Consider the following 15,303-nt stretch of genomic DNA (forward strand, 5'->3'; position numbering starts at 1 on the left):
GCAACCATTCCCATGAGACAGAACAGACAGCAACATAAGATCATTTATCCCTTTACCAGATGTTTTGTAAAATTCACAAAACAACTTTAGTCTTTGATTGTAGCAGTCTCCATCATTAGAAATGCACCACATATCCTCATACATATAAGAAAATTCATATGTGCATGTTTACAAGCATTCAATTTTCATTTAAACACTAAGAGGTATTAAAAAAAATCATGACTGGCTAGGCTCATCACACAGTTCACTGGAGTTTCCACCTTTGGTCTATACATTGTAATTTTTGCCAACAAAACAACACGTTCCATGAGAAACATCTCCCACAGTACAACAAGGTACTGCATCTAACATATTCTAGTGTAACAAATATGCATCTAATGTCTGTCCTCTTATCCTCACAAAAAAATTATGACTATATTATCTTCATACATGCTAGAGGCTCAGCTTTATATTCTAGGTATTTACCTAGTTGTATTGTACAGGGTTGGAGCGGGGCTCATAGTGTCCTGTCTACAGGACACTATCCAATTTTCTTTAAAGTTATGCACATTATGTGCTGTAACAACTTCATCATTCAATGCATTCCACTTTTCCATTGTTCTATGTGGAAAACTGTATTTTCCAATATCCTTCACACACTGCCTCATCCTAATCTTCTTTACATGTCCTCTTATCCTTCTACCTTCTTTTGTTCTTCTGTCACCAGCACCAGGTCTTCCTTGTCTACTTTTTCAATGCCATTTACTATTTTATACATTGTTATTAGGTCTCATTGTTCTCTTCTATCTTGTAAGGTTGGCAATCACATTTCCTACAGCATTTCTTCATATGTTAGGTCCATTAGTTCCAGCACCATCCTTATAGTTATTTTCTGGATCCATTCTAATCTTCTTATATCTTTTTTCAAGATCGGTGACCACACCACTGCTGCATATTCCAGATTTGGACGTATCATGCTCCTAATAATTTTTTTCATCATATCTTTGTCCATAAATTGAAATATCACCCTAATATTAGTCAACATTTTATATGCTAATCCAAATATTTTTCTTATATGTTTTTCAGGGTTAAGATTTTCCTGTATAATCACTCCCAGATCTTTTTCCCCTTTAGTCTTCATTATTTGTTCCTCTCCCATCAGATAGTTCCATACCAGTCTTCTCTCACTCTTTCCCAATTCCATTACGTGACATTTCTTGGCATTGAACTCTAATTTCCACTTCTTACTCCACTCATTGATTTTGTTGATATCTTCCTGCAGCAGCAAACAGTCCTCTTGGGTTTTGTTTACTCTTAGCAATTTTGCATCATTAGGAAACAAATTAATATAACTGTTTACCCCATAATGTGGGTGAACACTGACCCTTATGGCACTCCACTTGTTACTTTACTCCAAGATGAGTATGTATCTCCAATCATAGTTCTCATCTCTCTGTCCTCCAAGTAATCCCTTATCCAATCTAGCAAAGTTCTTCTCAGTCCTCCTGTGCTATCTAATTTCCAAAGTAGTCTCCCGTGAGGGACTTTATCAAAAGCCCTTTTTATGGTCAGGTATACCGTGTCCACCCATCCATTTCTGCTCTCCAGTCCTTCTATTACTCTTGAGTAGAAACTTAATAAGTTCGATACACATGACCTTCCTGTGCTGAACCCAAATTGTCTGTTTGACATAACTTGTTCTTCTTCCAGATATTCAACCCATTTTCTTTGATAACAATTTCACATAACTTCCCCACAACACTTGTAAGTAACACCGGTCTGTAATTTAATGGCTCAGTTGACTTTCCTCCTCTGATTATTGGGATTATATTGGCTCTTCCATTCTAGTGGTACTCCTCCTTCTTTTAATGAACTTGTAATCATTTACCAAATTGGATCTAACAGCTGCTCTTTACATTCTTTTAATGCCCAGCCTGGTACACCATCCGATCCCATTGGTTTTGACATCCAAATTATCTAGTAGTCTTCCAATATCTTCTTTCTGCACTGATTTCCTGGAATCCTCGGCAATGCAATGTCCTATTTGGTTCTGCAAATTCCTTCTTCTTCATCTTATCATTTATAAATTTGTAGAAAAGCTTGGGTTCATCTTCACTTTTTCGTACCACATCTCTCTCAAAGTTTCTCTCTCTCATTACTCTAATATATTCATTTCTCGCATCCTTATACTGCTGTCTGTTATTTTCATTTCTCTACTTTTTGAGATTCTTCCAAGCTTCATCTTTTGCCTTTTTAACTTCAGCAAAATATTTTCTTAACTTTTCAAAATCTGCTCTTACATAATCTAATATCTCTCGTTGTAGTCTTCTCTGTATCTAATCCCATCTTATTCCTGCATTTCCAACACTAATGTTACATGATCACTTCTTCCCACTGGACTGAGGTTTTGCATGTTGGGAGGGGGCTCTGGCTTCTTTGTGAATACTAGGTCAAGGAATGATGGTTCTTCTTCCCCCGTGTACCGTGTTGATTCTTCCACCTACTGATCCAGTATATTTACCATAGTCAACTGTAACACCTCCTCAGTCCATTGTCCAGCATTACCCATTACTTCCATCTCTCTCTCTCTAGTATACTCTTACAGTTAAAGTCTCCTACTAACAGTATTTTTTTTTCATCTCTTCTCATATTATCTAGGCACTTAATCACATCTCTTTGCATATCCCTATGTTCCTCAGTTTCCCTTATATTTGTCTTAGGTGGTACATACATAAATGTGATTTTCCTTTTTTTCAATTCCTTTGTTTTGATTGTTACTCCCATTACTTCCACCATACCATCATCATATTGCACCTCCTCCACACATATTATGAGGAACCATTATTAGCTCTCCTCCTCCCCCTTTTCCCTTCCTGTCTCTTCTCCAGCTATTATATCCCTCTTCTTTAAAGCTAATATGGATCTCCTCTTTAATTTTTTTCCTACTATACACATTACATGTGTGTGTATTTACCTAGTTGTAGTTTTACAGGGCCTGGGGTTTATGCTCGTGTGGCCCCGTCTCCATATCTACACTTATGCATTTTCTCTTTAAAACTATGCAACACTCATTGCTGACACCACTTCCTCAATCAAACTGTTCCAAGTCTCAACACATCTTTGCGGGAAACTATATTTTTTAACATCTCTCAGACATCTTGCCTTCCTCAGTTTCTTACTATGCAATCTTGTGCTTCTAATGTCATATTCTTCTCTCAAGATTAGTTTCTCATTATCCAATTGATCCATTTCTTTAATCAATTTATAAACTTGTATCAGATCCCCTTTCTCTCTTCTCTGTTCCAGGGTTGGTAGATCCATAGCTTTTAGTCTCTTCTCATATGTCATCCCTTTAAATTCTGGAACCATTCTTGTAGCTATTTTTTGTAGTCTCTCCAGTTTCCTTATGTGTATCTTTTTATGGGGGTCCACACAACTCCTGCATATTCCAATCTAGGTCTTATTTTAGTACTTATCAATTTCTTCATCATTTCTTTGTCCATATAGTGAAATGTTAATCCAATATTCCTTAGCAAATTATGTCTCTCTGAAAATTCTATCAATATGGCTTACCGGTTGATTGTTTTCTTCCATCGTCACTCCCAAGTCCTTTTCCTTTTTTACTTTTTCTAGTTCTACTCCATCTCCCATCTTATAGAATCCCACTGGTCGTCTTTCACTTTTTCCCATTTCCATGACATGGCTTTTGTCCACATTGAAATCCATCTCCCATTTTTACTCCATTTCCAGATCTTGTTTAAGTCTTCCTGCAATATTTCACAATCCTCTTTTTGTTTTATGACTCTGCACAGTTTTGCATCATCTGCAAACAGATTTATGTAGCTGTTCACTCCCTCTGGCATGTTGTTTACATATACGAGAAAAAGTATTGGCACCAATACTGACCCCTGTGGCACTCCGCTGTCTACTGCTCTCCACTTGGACTTCATATCTTTAACTACCGTCCTTATTTCTCTCCCCCTCAAGTAATTTTCCATCCATCTCAATGTGCTTCCTTTTAAGCCACCCTTCTCCTCTAACTTCCATAGTAATCTTTCATGTGGCACTTTATCAAACGCCTTTTTTAAATCTAAATAAATACAGTCAATCCATCCCTCTCTCTCTTGTACTTTATCAACTATTCTAGAGTAGAAACTCAATAAATTTGTTACACATGAGCAACCTTTTCTAAAACCAAATTGGCTACTTGATAATAATTTATTGTCTTCAAGAAATCCATTGTTTCTTTATTACTCTTTCACACATCTTACATATTAAACTAGTTAGTGATACTGGTCTGTAATTTAAAGATTCTTCCTTCCTTCCACTCATATATGGGAACCACCTAATCTCTTTTCCATTCTACTGGTACTGTTCCATTTTCTATTGAGCATTTTATGATGTACTATATAGGACTTGCTAGTTCTTCTCTACATTCTTTTAATATTCTAACTAAGACTTCATCCGGTCCCATTGCCTTCTCCTCATCTAATTCCGTCATCAACTCTTTTACTTCAAGCTTGGTTACTTCAATCTCTTTCATATGGACAGTCTCTCTATTACCCTGTGGTCTTTCAAATTTGGATTCCTTAGTAAAGACCTCCTGAAATTTACTATTTAACAGTTCTGCCATACTTTTTGGGTCTTCCACCATCCCGTTCTCTCCTTTTAACCTTTCTATTGTTTCTTTTTGCCTTGTGTGTGTGTGTGTGTGTGTGTGTGTGTGTGTGTGTGTGTGTGTGTGTGTGCACGTACTGCAACTGTTTCCTCACCTTGCCAGCTCCACTGGAAACACAGATGCTGACAGATAAGAAATATTGGCTGCTGACATCTGGCACACGGCTCCAAACACCTACAAAGTAAAAGATAATATAATATCAATAAAGAAGAAAACATTAAGAGAATATGAATCAATGGTAAAATTGATCTAAAAATCACTCTAACATGTAGCGTCTCCAAAATCATGAACTGAAAAAAAGAAATTAGTGCAATTAAAAAAGTGTAATAGATGCTCTATAATGAGTTCAGTTAATGACAATCCAATCTAAGAATGGTATGAAAAGACAAGGGAGAAGAATAACTTGATAAAGAGGAGAAATAGGAAGTTTTCTGGTATTACATATGAATAAATAAATAGAAACATACATAGGAAGAGGTAAGACTGAGGGTCTTTCTACGCTAATACCATCCTGAGGGCCTAAATAAAAAAAATTGGTCTAAACTAGGTTTGCAATATATCAAATGGTCAAATTAAACTTGAAAACCTGAAGTTTCTGAATTCAAAGAGATAACTGAAAAATATCAAGCCAAATTTTTGTATGAGGCTTTTGAATTTTAAGAAAATTGTAAAAGAAATTTTTACAAGAAAACCCTAATTTAATGTTCCCATTTTTTTCATTACATGGAAGGTTGTTGATTCTGACTTCGATGTATGTTAGAAGTATGGTCATCATTGTGTTAGCTTCGGATGTTATTGGCAACTGTAAGCAATTTAGTACTCAGTAATAATTAATCATAAAAAAACAATTTTGAATTTAACGACCATAAAAAAAATTTGACGTTTCTTTGTATAAGTCGGTGATTTTTTGGAGCAGTTTAATATAACTTCATATCAATGTAGATTTAGTTGAGGGGGTACCTATGCACCATTTACCTTTTTCTGTGATTATCTGTTTTCCTGGAATTCTGTTACAGTCGATACATTTTTTTCATTACGGTCATTTCATTGTGCAAATGAAACAGTAACATACTGTCATTCTGCGTGCATATGCTGGTACCATCTGTAATCTGTGTTTTGTTTGTGTTTTCAAAGAATGGAGATTGTGACACTATTCAAGAAGACAGTGCCAAGCCTTTGCAGGGATACCTACATCTTTCAAAATGTGTCATTACCCATCACTATTTAATTAACAATTGATAGTTTATATATATATATATATATATATATATATATATATATATATATATATATATATATATATATATATATATATATACAGTGGTACTTAAGACATACAATTTTAATTCGTTCCGTGATGATTGTTGTATATAAAAAAAAATTGTATATCAGATCAATTTTTCCCATAGAAATCAATGGAAATACAATTAATTCGTTCTTGTGATATGAATTTATCCCCCCCACCCCACTAAAAATAACATGCTTTAACTACCAACCAAATACATATTTGATATAAGATAAATACAATGTTTATTGTATGCATCATATAAATTAACTATATTGCTCAAAATAACAACTTAACCCGCAAAACTAGGGACACGATAGACGTTCATCATACAAGGCACGGGACACGTTGATAGACGTTTAGGCTTTTTACAGCTATATTTTGGTTATTTTCTTCACATTTTCTTTGCTTATGAGCTGGCAACACTCATCAGGAATAAACATATGCTCTACGTCACTGTGTCACCAACGATAAATGGTAGGAGCGATCGACAGTGATTTCATTGTGTCTGATTCCGCCACCTCTCCCGTGCGCGTTACTTCTATACCTTGGGTCTCTTGCCATGTTACGGGGAGACAACTTTTGAATGCGAATGGTATCAGAACAGGCGACAGAGAGAGAGAGAGAGAGAGAGAGAGAGAGAGAGAGAGAGAGAGAGAGAGAGAGAGAGAGAGAGAGAGAGAGAGAGAGAGAGAGAGAGAGAGGATACAAGGGGCCCATTTTCTCACGCACTAGCCAAGGCCGCTGAACCCAATCGGACGCAAGGCCACATAAACCAATGATACCACCTCATTCAATCTGTGATATTTTGGTAACCATGACATCTAGAGACTTCTGGTTTTTTTGCATTGCAAAGAGGAAGAGTTGCTTGTGGGCAGAACACCATTTGTACTCACTCGTTTATTGAATTTTTAAGTGTAATCAGTATGTAATATAAGCTATTTTGTGTGTTTCTCGCTAAACTTAATAAAAATTACACACTGCCGAGGAGCACAGACACATACATGCATAAAGGATGAACAATGATACACAACGCGGGCTGAATGTTCGGGTGGACGCAGGTAGCCGAGCGATTGCTGCGCCACCTACGGATGGCTAATCGTATCTTAAAAATATCGTCGTATTTCAAGGCATCAATTATATAAAATTTTACATCGTATATAAAAAAAATTGTATGTTAGGGTGATCGTATGTCGAAGTACCACTGTATATATATATATATATATATATATATATATATATATATATATATATATATATATATATATATATATATATATATATGATAGAGAGGTTGCCCACAAAAGGTACTTGAGCCTTCCATTACCTGAATCTCAGGCACTTTATATTTCTGCCCAGAATCATCCCAAATCTATTCTTCAGCTTGCCAAACACTCCTTCATAAATAGAAAATGTAAAAATCTTTCAAACTCCAATTCCCATCTGGCCAAAAACGTCTCCAATAACTTCACTTCTTCATCTTTCCCTTCTTTATTTCATCCTGATGGCAACACTGCCATCTCATCTGTCTCTATAGCTGAACTCTCAAACCTTTGCTAACAACTCCACTTTGGTTGATTCTGGGCTTGTCCCTCCCTCTACTCCTCCCTTTGACTATTTCATGCCTTAAATTAAAGTTCTTCGTAATGATGTTTTCCATGCCCTTGCTGGCCTAAATCCTCAGAGGGCTTATGGATCTGATGGGATCCCTTCTATTGTTCTCAAAAACTGTGCTTCCATGATTACACCTTGCCTGGCCAAACTCTTTCAACTATGTCTATTGACTTCTACCTTTCCTTCATGCTGGATGTTTGCCTACATTCAGCCTGTTCCTAAAAATCCCCCAAACTACTGTCCTATAGCTTAATTTCTTGCTTATCTAAAATTTCTTAATGTATCCTCAATAGGAAGATTCTTAAACATCTGTCACTTCACAATATTCTCTTGGATCGCCAGTATGGCTTCCGTCAAGGTCGCTCTACTGGTGATCTTCTGGCTTTCCTTACTGAGTCTTGGTCATCCTCTTTTAGAGTTTTCAGTAAAACCTTTGCAGTTGCATTAGACATATTAAAAGCTTTTGATAGAGTCTGGCACAAAGCTTTAATTTCAAAACTGCCCTCCTACAGTTTCTATCCTTCTCTCTGCAACTTTATCTCAAGTTTCCTTTCCGACCGTTTTATTGCAGCCGTGGTAGATGGCCACTGTTCTTCTCCTAAATCTCTTAACAGTGGTGTTCCTCAGGGTTCTGTCATGTCACCCACTCTCTTTCTATTATTCATTAATGACCTTCTTAGCCAAACTTCTTTCCTTATCCACTCTTATGCTGATGATACCACCCTACACTTTTCCATGTCTTTTCAGAGATGATCAGCCCTTAAGGAAGTTAACAGATCACACAGGGACGCCACAGAGCACATGACTACTGATCTTTCTAAGATTTCTGATTGGGGCAGAGAAAGCTTAGTAGTGTTCAATGCCTCAAAAATTCAATTCCTGCATCTATCACCTCGACACACCTTCTAGAGAACTATCCCCTCTTCTTCAATGACACTCAGCTGTCCTCATCTTCTACATTGAATAACCTCAGTCTGTCTTTTATGCATAATCTAAACTAGAAACTTCACATCCCATCTTTTGCTAAAACAGCTTCTATGAAGTTAGGCATTCTGTGGCATCTCTGCCAGTTTTACTTGTCCCTCCAACAGCTAACTCTGTACCAGGGCCTTATCCATCCTTGCATGGAGTACTCTTTGCATGTTTGGGGGAGCTTCACTCACACAATTTTGTTAGATAGAGTGGAATCAAAAGCTTTTCGTCTCATCAACTCCACTCCTTTGACTGACTGTCTTCAGCCTCTTTCTTTTATCGCTATTTTCATGCTAACTGTTCTACTGATCTTCCTAACTGCATGCCTCCCCTCCTCCTGTGGCATCACTGCACAAGGCTTTTTTTTCTTCCTCTCATCCTTATTCTGTCCAACTCTCTAACACAAAAAATAACCAGTACTCTCGATCATTCATACCTTTCTCTGGTAAACTCTGGAACTTCCTGCCTGCTTCTGTATTTCCATCTTCCTATGACATGACTTCTATTAAGAGGGAGATTTCAAGACATTTGTCCCTTAATTTTGGATATCTCATATGGCCTTTAAGGGAACTGGCAACCCAGTGTTTTTTTTTTTTGTTGCTCTTGGCCAGTTGCCCCTCTTTTTGCATTAAAAAAAAAAAAAAAATATACAGTCAGTGCCGAAAGTGATGGCACAGCATGTTTTTTTCGCTTCGCAACAAAAGAAAATAGAAAGAAAGTTATTTTCATGGTACTTATCTTTCCTCTAGTACTTGATTGGGTTACCATGCCTCTTCAGGTAACTCTGTAAACGTTTTGGAACAGATAAAGCCAGGTTTTGTAGGAATGAAGGCTCCAGGTTTTCCCAAATCTCCTGGATGTGGTTGACAAGTTTGTCCACTGTGGAGGTGTCATGGCCACGTAAGCGGCGCTTTATCAAACTCCAGATGTTCTCTATCGGGTTTAAATCAGGGCTATTACCTGGCCAATCTTTGATGTATTCAATGTTGACTCAGTCAAACCAATTTTTGATCAATTTGGCGGTGTGAGCTGGTGCACCGTCTTGCATAAATATTTCACTGTTGCATTTAGTGAAACAGTCCTCAAGGTGTTCAGCAAGAAGCTCAAGATAGCGATCTTTGTTAATAGTGACATTTTTTGGCAACACTACCAATGTCCCAGTGCCATGATACCCAAATGCTCCCCATACCATGACATTTGCTGGGTGTTTTACAGTTCCCTCAGTGTACTTAAGGAGGTAAGGATCTGAGCCAGGACGTAGCCTAACTTTCCCTCCTTGGTTGCCAGTCACTGTAAAAGTTGCCTCATCAGACCAGAGAACTGTTTTCCACTTCTCTGGATCCCATGCTAAATGTTTACGGCAAAACAACTGCCTTTTCTTCTTTTGTACTGCTGTTAAAATGGGTTTCTTTCGTGGTGCACGATACCGGAATTTTAGGTCGTCACGAAGGCATTTCTGAATTGTTCGCACTGAGACTTCCTGAAGGAGCCTAGGGTTCTTTTCCTTGAGTTCTTTGACACTGATGCGTGGTTCATTGTCCACTTGACGCTTCAGTATCTTCAGGGTCCTCGTAGATGTGATGTGACACGAGGCCTCCCAGTCCTCTTCTTCTCAGAAGGCGGCGGGACACTCCCTCCCGCGTCCCTGCATTTTTTCGTCCAACGCTGCACACTACGGAGTGTAACACCCGTGATAGCAGCAATTTCTTTATTTCCTTTTCCTACTTGGCTCAGGGTACTTATAGCTGCAATTTGATCTTTTGTCAGCTCCTTCCTTGGCCCCATTGCTACGCACAAGATAGGTTAGCAATGCAAACTTTGTAAGAAAAAACACGTGGTGCAACATAGACAGTCAGACATACCCAGCCCGTATGAAGTAATGCCTCACACTGAGACAGTTATACTTCATCAGCTGCTCAAGGTCACGTGTATGAGCCCACTATTTACGCGCCAACAAAATCGGCGGATTTGATCCTTGTTGCTAGGGGGTGGTTTGATTCCCGCCGAAAATTATGGCGCGGGATGTTTTGTGCCATCACTTTGGGCGCTGACTGTGTGTGTATATATATATATATATATATATATATATATATATATATATATATATATATATATATATATATATGAGGTCCCGCGTTCTATATTATACCCAAGCGACATCCTGCTCAAATTTGAGATAATGCTATCACATGGTCAATCAGACCATATACTTTCATGTGGACGTGGTGGATGTGAAGAAATACAAGATAATATACGCAAAAAACCCAATAGCAATTACTTGGGTTTACGTCTTTAGCACTCGGCATACATATTTTTATGCAGTGCGCGAGGTAAAGTATACACAAGCGCCATTCCCGTGACAATAGGCAAAGCAGCTTGCTTTTCGCGCATGCTAAAGTGTACCCATGCGACATAAGCGGCGTGAATAGTCTCGTCCCTAGCCTCTAGTGCAAGCTATAGTATTACTCCCGCTCTCGTCCCGAGCTTGAGTTTTTTATTACAAGCTTGCCATGCAGCACGTGTTGCTCTTAACATATTTATAACATTCAGAAAAAAAATTATAAAAAAATATTTTATAGCAATAGCTTAACAAAATCATTATCAAACACTCTATTGACACTCACCATCATTATACAACATAAAAGAACATGCTAACCTCTGCCAGGTGTAATGGTTCTTGCATAAAATGAAAACTTTTTTGCCAATTCCTCGTCTTTTCTGGTTAACCCCTTCCTTACCGCAAGACTGTTTTGTGGTACGTGCGTACCACGCGCAAAAGCGACCTCGTGGTACCGCAAGATGCTGCCGTGATGCGTGCGTACACCAATACATTTCCGTGTATAACAGTGGCCTGAGTGCGGATTTTGCCTTTTTCATACTCCACGTGGTTCACTATAAACAAACAAACACTGGAGGCGTTATTTTTAGCCACCCCAGCGTAACAAAACCATCCCCCCCCACTAGCCAATCAATATCGGAGTTAATTTTTCATGCATAAACTATAAAGCCAATCACTATTCTTTGACATATATTATTCCCACAGTCCCCCCAAGAACATCAGTTCTCTAGTATCGGCCGTGGTAAAACTGTTCTATTGCCTCTAGTTAGAGATAATAGCGTCTGCTTCGTGTAGCAGCGATGAGGATTATCATAATTATGAGACAGATAGTGAGGATATACTGGAAGACTCTCCTGATGAATATGATTCAGACTATGATCCTGAAAAAGAAATAGGAGAGAGTGATAGTGACAGCAGTGTTGAAACCCTCTCGGCAAGTGAGGTGGAGCAGCCTACTTATGACTGCCTCAGGGCCACCCTCACCAGGTGCAGAGTGTGTGGTGCTGAATTTATGATTAGTGCACAATTTATGATTATGTTTACGTTTTCTTTTATTAATAAAATGACAAAAATATGTTTAGAAAAAAGTACATAACACTGAGTTAGAAAGAAATATAATGTGTAGATCTGGCCGTGAGGCACGTGCGCACATGGGCAGGGGGCTGCAGTATAGGAGGGGAACGCTTTGTTTATATCGGGCGGTGGCTGCGGTAAGGAAGGGGTTAATGATGGGGGGGGAGGGGAAGTGTATCTTAACAAAAAGTTAATGGAGCAAAGTAGAGATGATAGGCTTTAAGATGATGCAAACCCCATTACCCTAGGTGTAATACTCTTCATGATATCGATCTTTAAAGAAAAAAACTTTGAACTCGATTTCTGAGACTTTTTAAAAATGGTGGATGGGTATACTAGAGTGCGTGGCCTCATATATATATATATATATATATATATATATATATATATATATATATATATATATATATATATATATATATATATATATATATATATATATATATATATATATATATATATATATATATATATATATATATATATATATACAGTGCGAGAACCAATCAGGCACCTTGTATGAGTGCCTGTGGGTATGTACAAAACCTCTGAGTCAACTAATCTCTTTGTTTGGCAGGCTGGGAAACCTTCTCTCTCATGCATCAACATGAAACAACATGTTTTTCTGCAATATGGCTGTATTTTTTCATTTTATCGCGAACGGCTAAGTAGTGGGGAACACTGTATATGTATACGAACAATACATGTACACGCAACCACCGCTTAACGAAAGGGTTACGTTCCTAAAAAAACCTTCGTTAAGCGAATCAATCATAACAAGTTTAACCCTGACTTGAACTTCCATTGAGAGTAAACAAAGCGAGAGTGCATCATAGTACAGTAAAAGGTTTAATGAAAGTAAAAAAATTATGAAGTTAAACATTTAGGCAGTTTGATTTAAGTCATTATAATGTACACTAATGTATGTATGTATGTAACTTTATAATGTTGATGATCTGAAATTTATGAAGGGAGGGAGAGTGAAACGGGAAAGACACTAACCGGCAACCTGTGGAATGCAAACAAAGGGTGCATCATTGTACCGCATACAAAACTTATGTACCACATTTCCACAAGGCTTTCCATTTTATCCATTGTAGAGTCACGAGTTCAGGTGGTTCTTTTAGCTTGCAAGGAAGATACGGTCTCACCAGCCTTCTTAATAGAGTCTGCTGACTTGAAAATAGTAGGGACAGTAGATAGAGTCAAGATGGTGGCGAGCAATGCTATTAGTTTTCTCGCCTCGTGTCTGAATAATATCCAGCTTCACTTCAAGAGTAAGAGAGTTCCTGGTCTTCTTAGCAACACTTGGTGACATTGCAGGGCGTTTTGGTGGTAAGTTGAGCGAGGGAAGACGAGCTGCTGCTGACGCTGTTATTGTTTTGAACAGGGGGAGTGAGTAGTGCATGTGTTATCCACGAGAGGTGCTGGTGTATTCAAAAGCCTGTCAGCTTGCTTGATACAAAGGGGCTTTCAAACTTGGAAAAAATTACCTGGATAAAATTTCATTAAACCGAGTTTGGTGTTTGTTAAACGAGCAGATGGTAGTAAAATGAAACCTTCGTTGTAGTGAAATTTCATTGTGTGAACCTTCATTAAGCGGGTGTTGCCTGTACAATACTTTACGTACATAGTGTTACATTCACCGGTTAAATGGGTAAGATTGGCATCGGGGAGCCGGTGAACAATAACAATAAAAAAAAAAAAAAACACTGCAGGTTCAACTGGTGAGGATATGCAAAGGGGGCACTTAAGAAGCTATTTTATAACCCAATAATAATGAAACGGACATACACATATAGATATAACATGAAATACATGAAACTGACATACACACACACACACACACATATATATATATATATATATATATATATATATATATATATATATATATATATATATATATATATATATATATATATATATATATATATATATATATATATATATATATATATATATATATATATATATATATATATATATATATATATATATATATATATATATATACTTAACCCTCGGCTATCGCGCCCAATTGGGACCGAAATAGCCGCGCCATAACCGAAAACGCGATAGCCGAATTGATCTTGGCGAGAAGGCAGTTTTGGCCAATGAGCGCTCATATATCCCATGACGTCATGGCTGGGCGCGCGATAGCAGGCATCTGAGGTCGCGATAATGAAATTTTCGCTGCTTTTCATGGGTGTGTGATAGCTGAAGTCGCGATAGCCGAGGGTTGACTGTATATATATATATATATATATATATATATATATATATATATATATATATATATATCACAGAAATAAATAAAACAATAAAGAACCCAACTTAATACCTAATAATAATACTAATCCTATATGGAGGCAACGTGGAAAAAACAGGACGAGGGGAAGGGATCCTTATGAGGTGTCGCAGTGGTGAAGTGCTGGGTGATGTGGATCCCACGGTAATCCAAGAGGCGTTGTGTTCACTGGTTGAGGCCTTGACCTCGACTGACTTCCAGAAATCAGGGAGCTCGCTTAACACTTCCACTTGAGTCGAATGGGGCCACGTGAATCCAACTTCGGGACAGTAGCGGGGCTTCATGAAACGGTGACGTGGTGGGTTCATGAGACTGTGACATGGAAGGTTCATGAGACGGTGACGTGGAAGGGGAGGTGGAGAGGTGGCGAACGAGGTAGCAAGCGGAGGAGGTGAGGGTAGTGGAGTATGTTACGGGCGGGCCGTAACACTTGTAACGTACATTGTCGCCAATATTACACACCAAATTACCAAATTACTGTACGTACAGTATTTGTAAGTGACGCCACGGACCCCGTGATATAGCGAAAAACCTGCAGAATGTATCTAAGAGTATGTATAAAACCCACGAAACAGTGAGGCAGCGAAAGTCGAACCGCAAAATAGTGAGGGAACACTGTATATACATACATACATAAATATAGATATAGATATACATATATATGTACATATGTGTGTGTGTGTGTGTGTGTGTGTGTGTGTGTGTGTGTGTGTATATATATATATATATATATATATATATATATATATATATATATATATATATATATATATATATATATATATATATATATATATATACGGTACATATGCGTTCCTGAAAACCTTACCGCATATCGAATTTACCATATACTAAAGCCATTATAACATGTAATAATAGAGAATGCGTTCCAGCACGTCAAAAGTCACCCCTACAGAAATGAAAATACGTGAAAATAAACATTAAAAAAAAATTAAAAAGTAAAGTAATGCGCAAAAGAAATAAACAGAAAATGTTTTTATTTACCTTACACTCGCCATGTATTCTATCAGATGATGTCCTTCCCGAGGCTA

The 15,303-nt window shown here is 37.7% G+C and overlaps 1 protein-coding gene across 1 annotated transcript in view; it reads right to left on the bottom strand.

Annotated features, from left to right (window-relative positions):
* The window catches only part of LOC123498116 (NCK-interacting protein with SH3 domain-like), a 61,238-nt gene that overhangs the window by 13,339 nt on the left and 32,596 nt on the right, over window positions 1-15,303 (bottom strand). The window contains exon 10 of the mRNA XM_045245272.1: window positions 4,752-4,831. Coding sequence (XP_045101207.1) covers window positions 4,752-4,831 — 80 coding nt within the window. The remainder of the gene's footprint in view (window positions 1-4,751; window positions 4,832-15,303) is intronic.

The sequence above is a fragment of the Portunus trituberculatus genome, chromosome 47, assembly GCF_017591435.1.
Source record: "Portunus trituberculatus isolate SZX2019 chromosome 47, ASM1759143v1, whole genome shotgun sequence".
NCBI lineage: Eukaryota > Metazoa > Arthropoda > Malacostraca > Decapoda > Portunidae > Portunus > Portunus trituberculatus.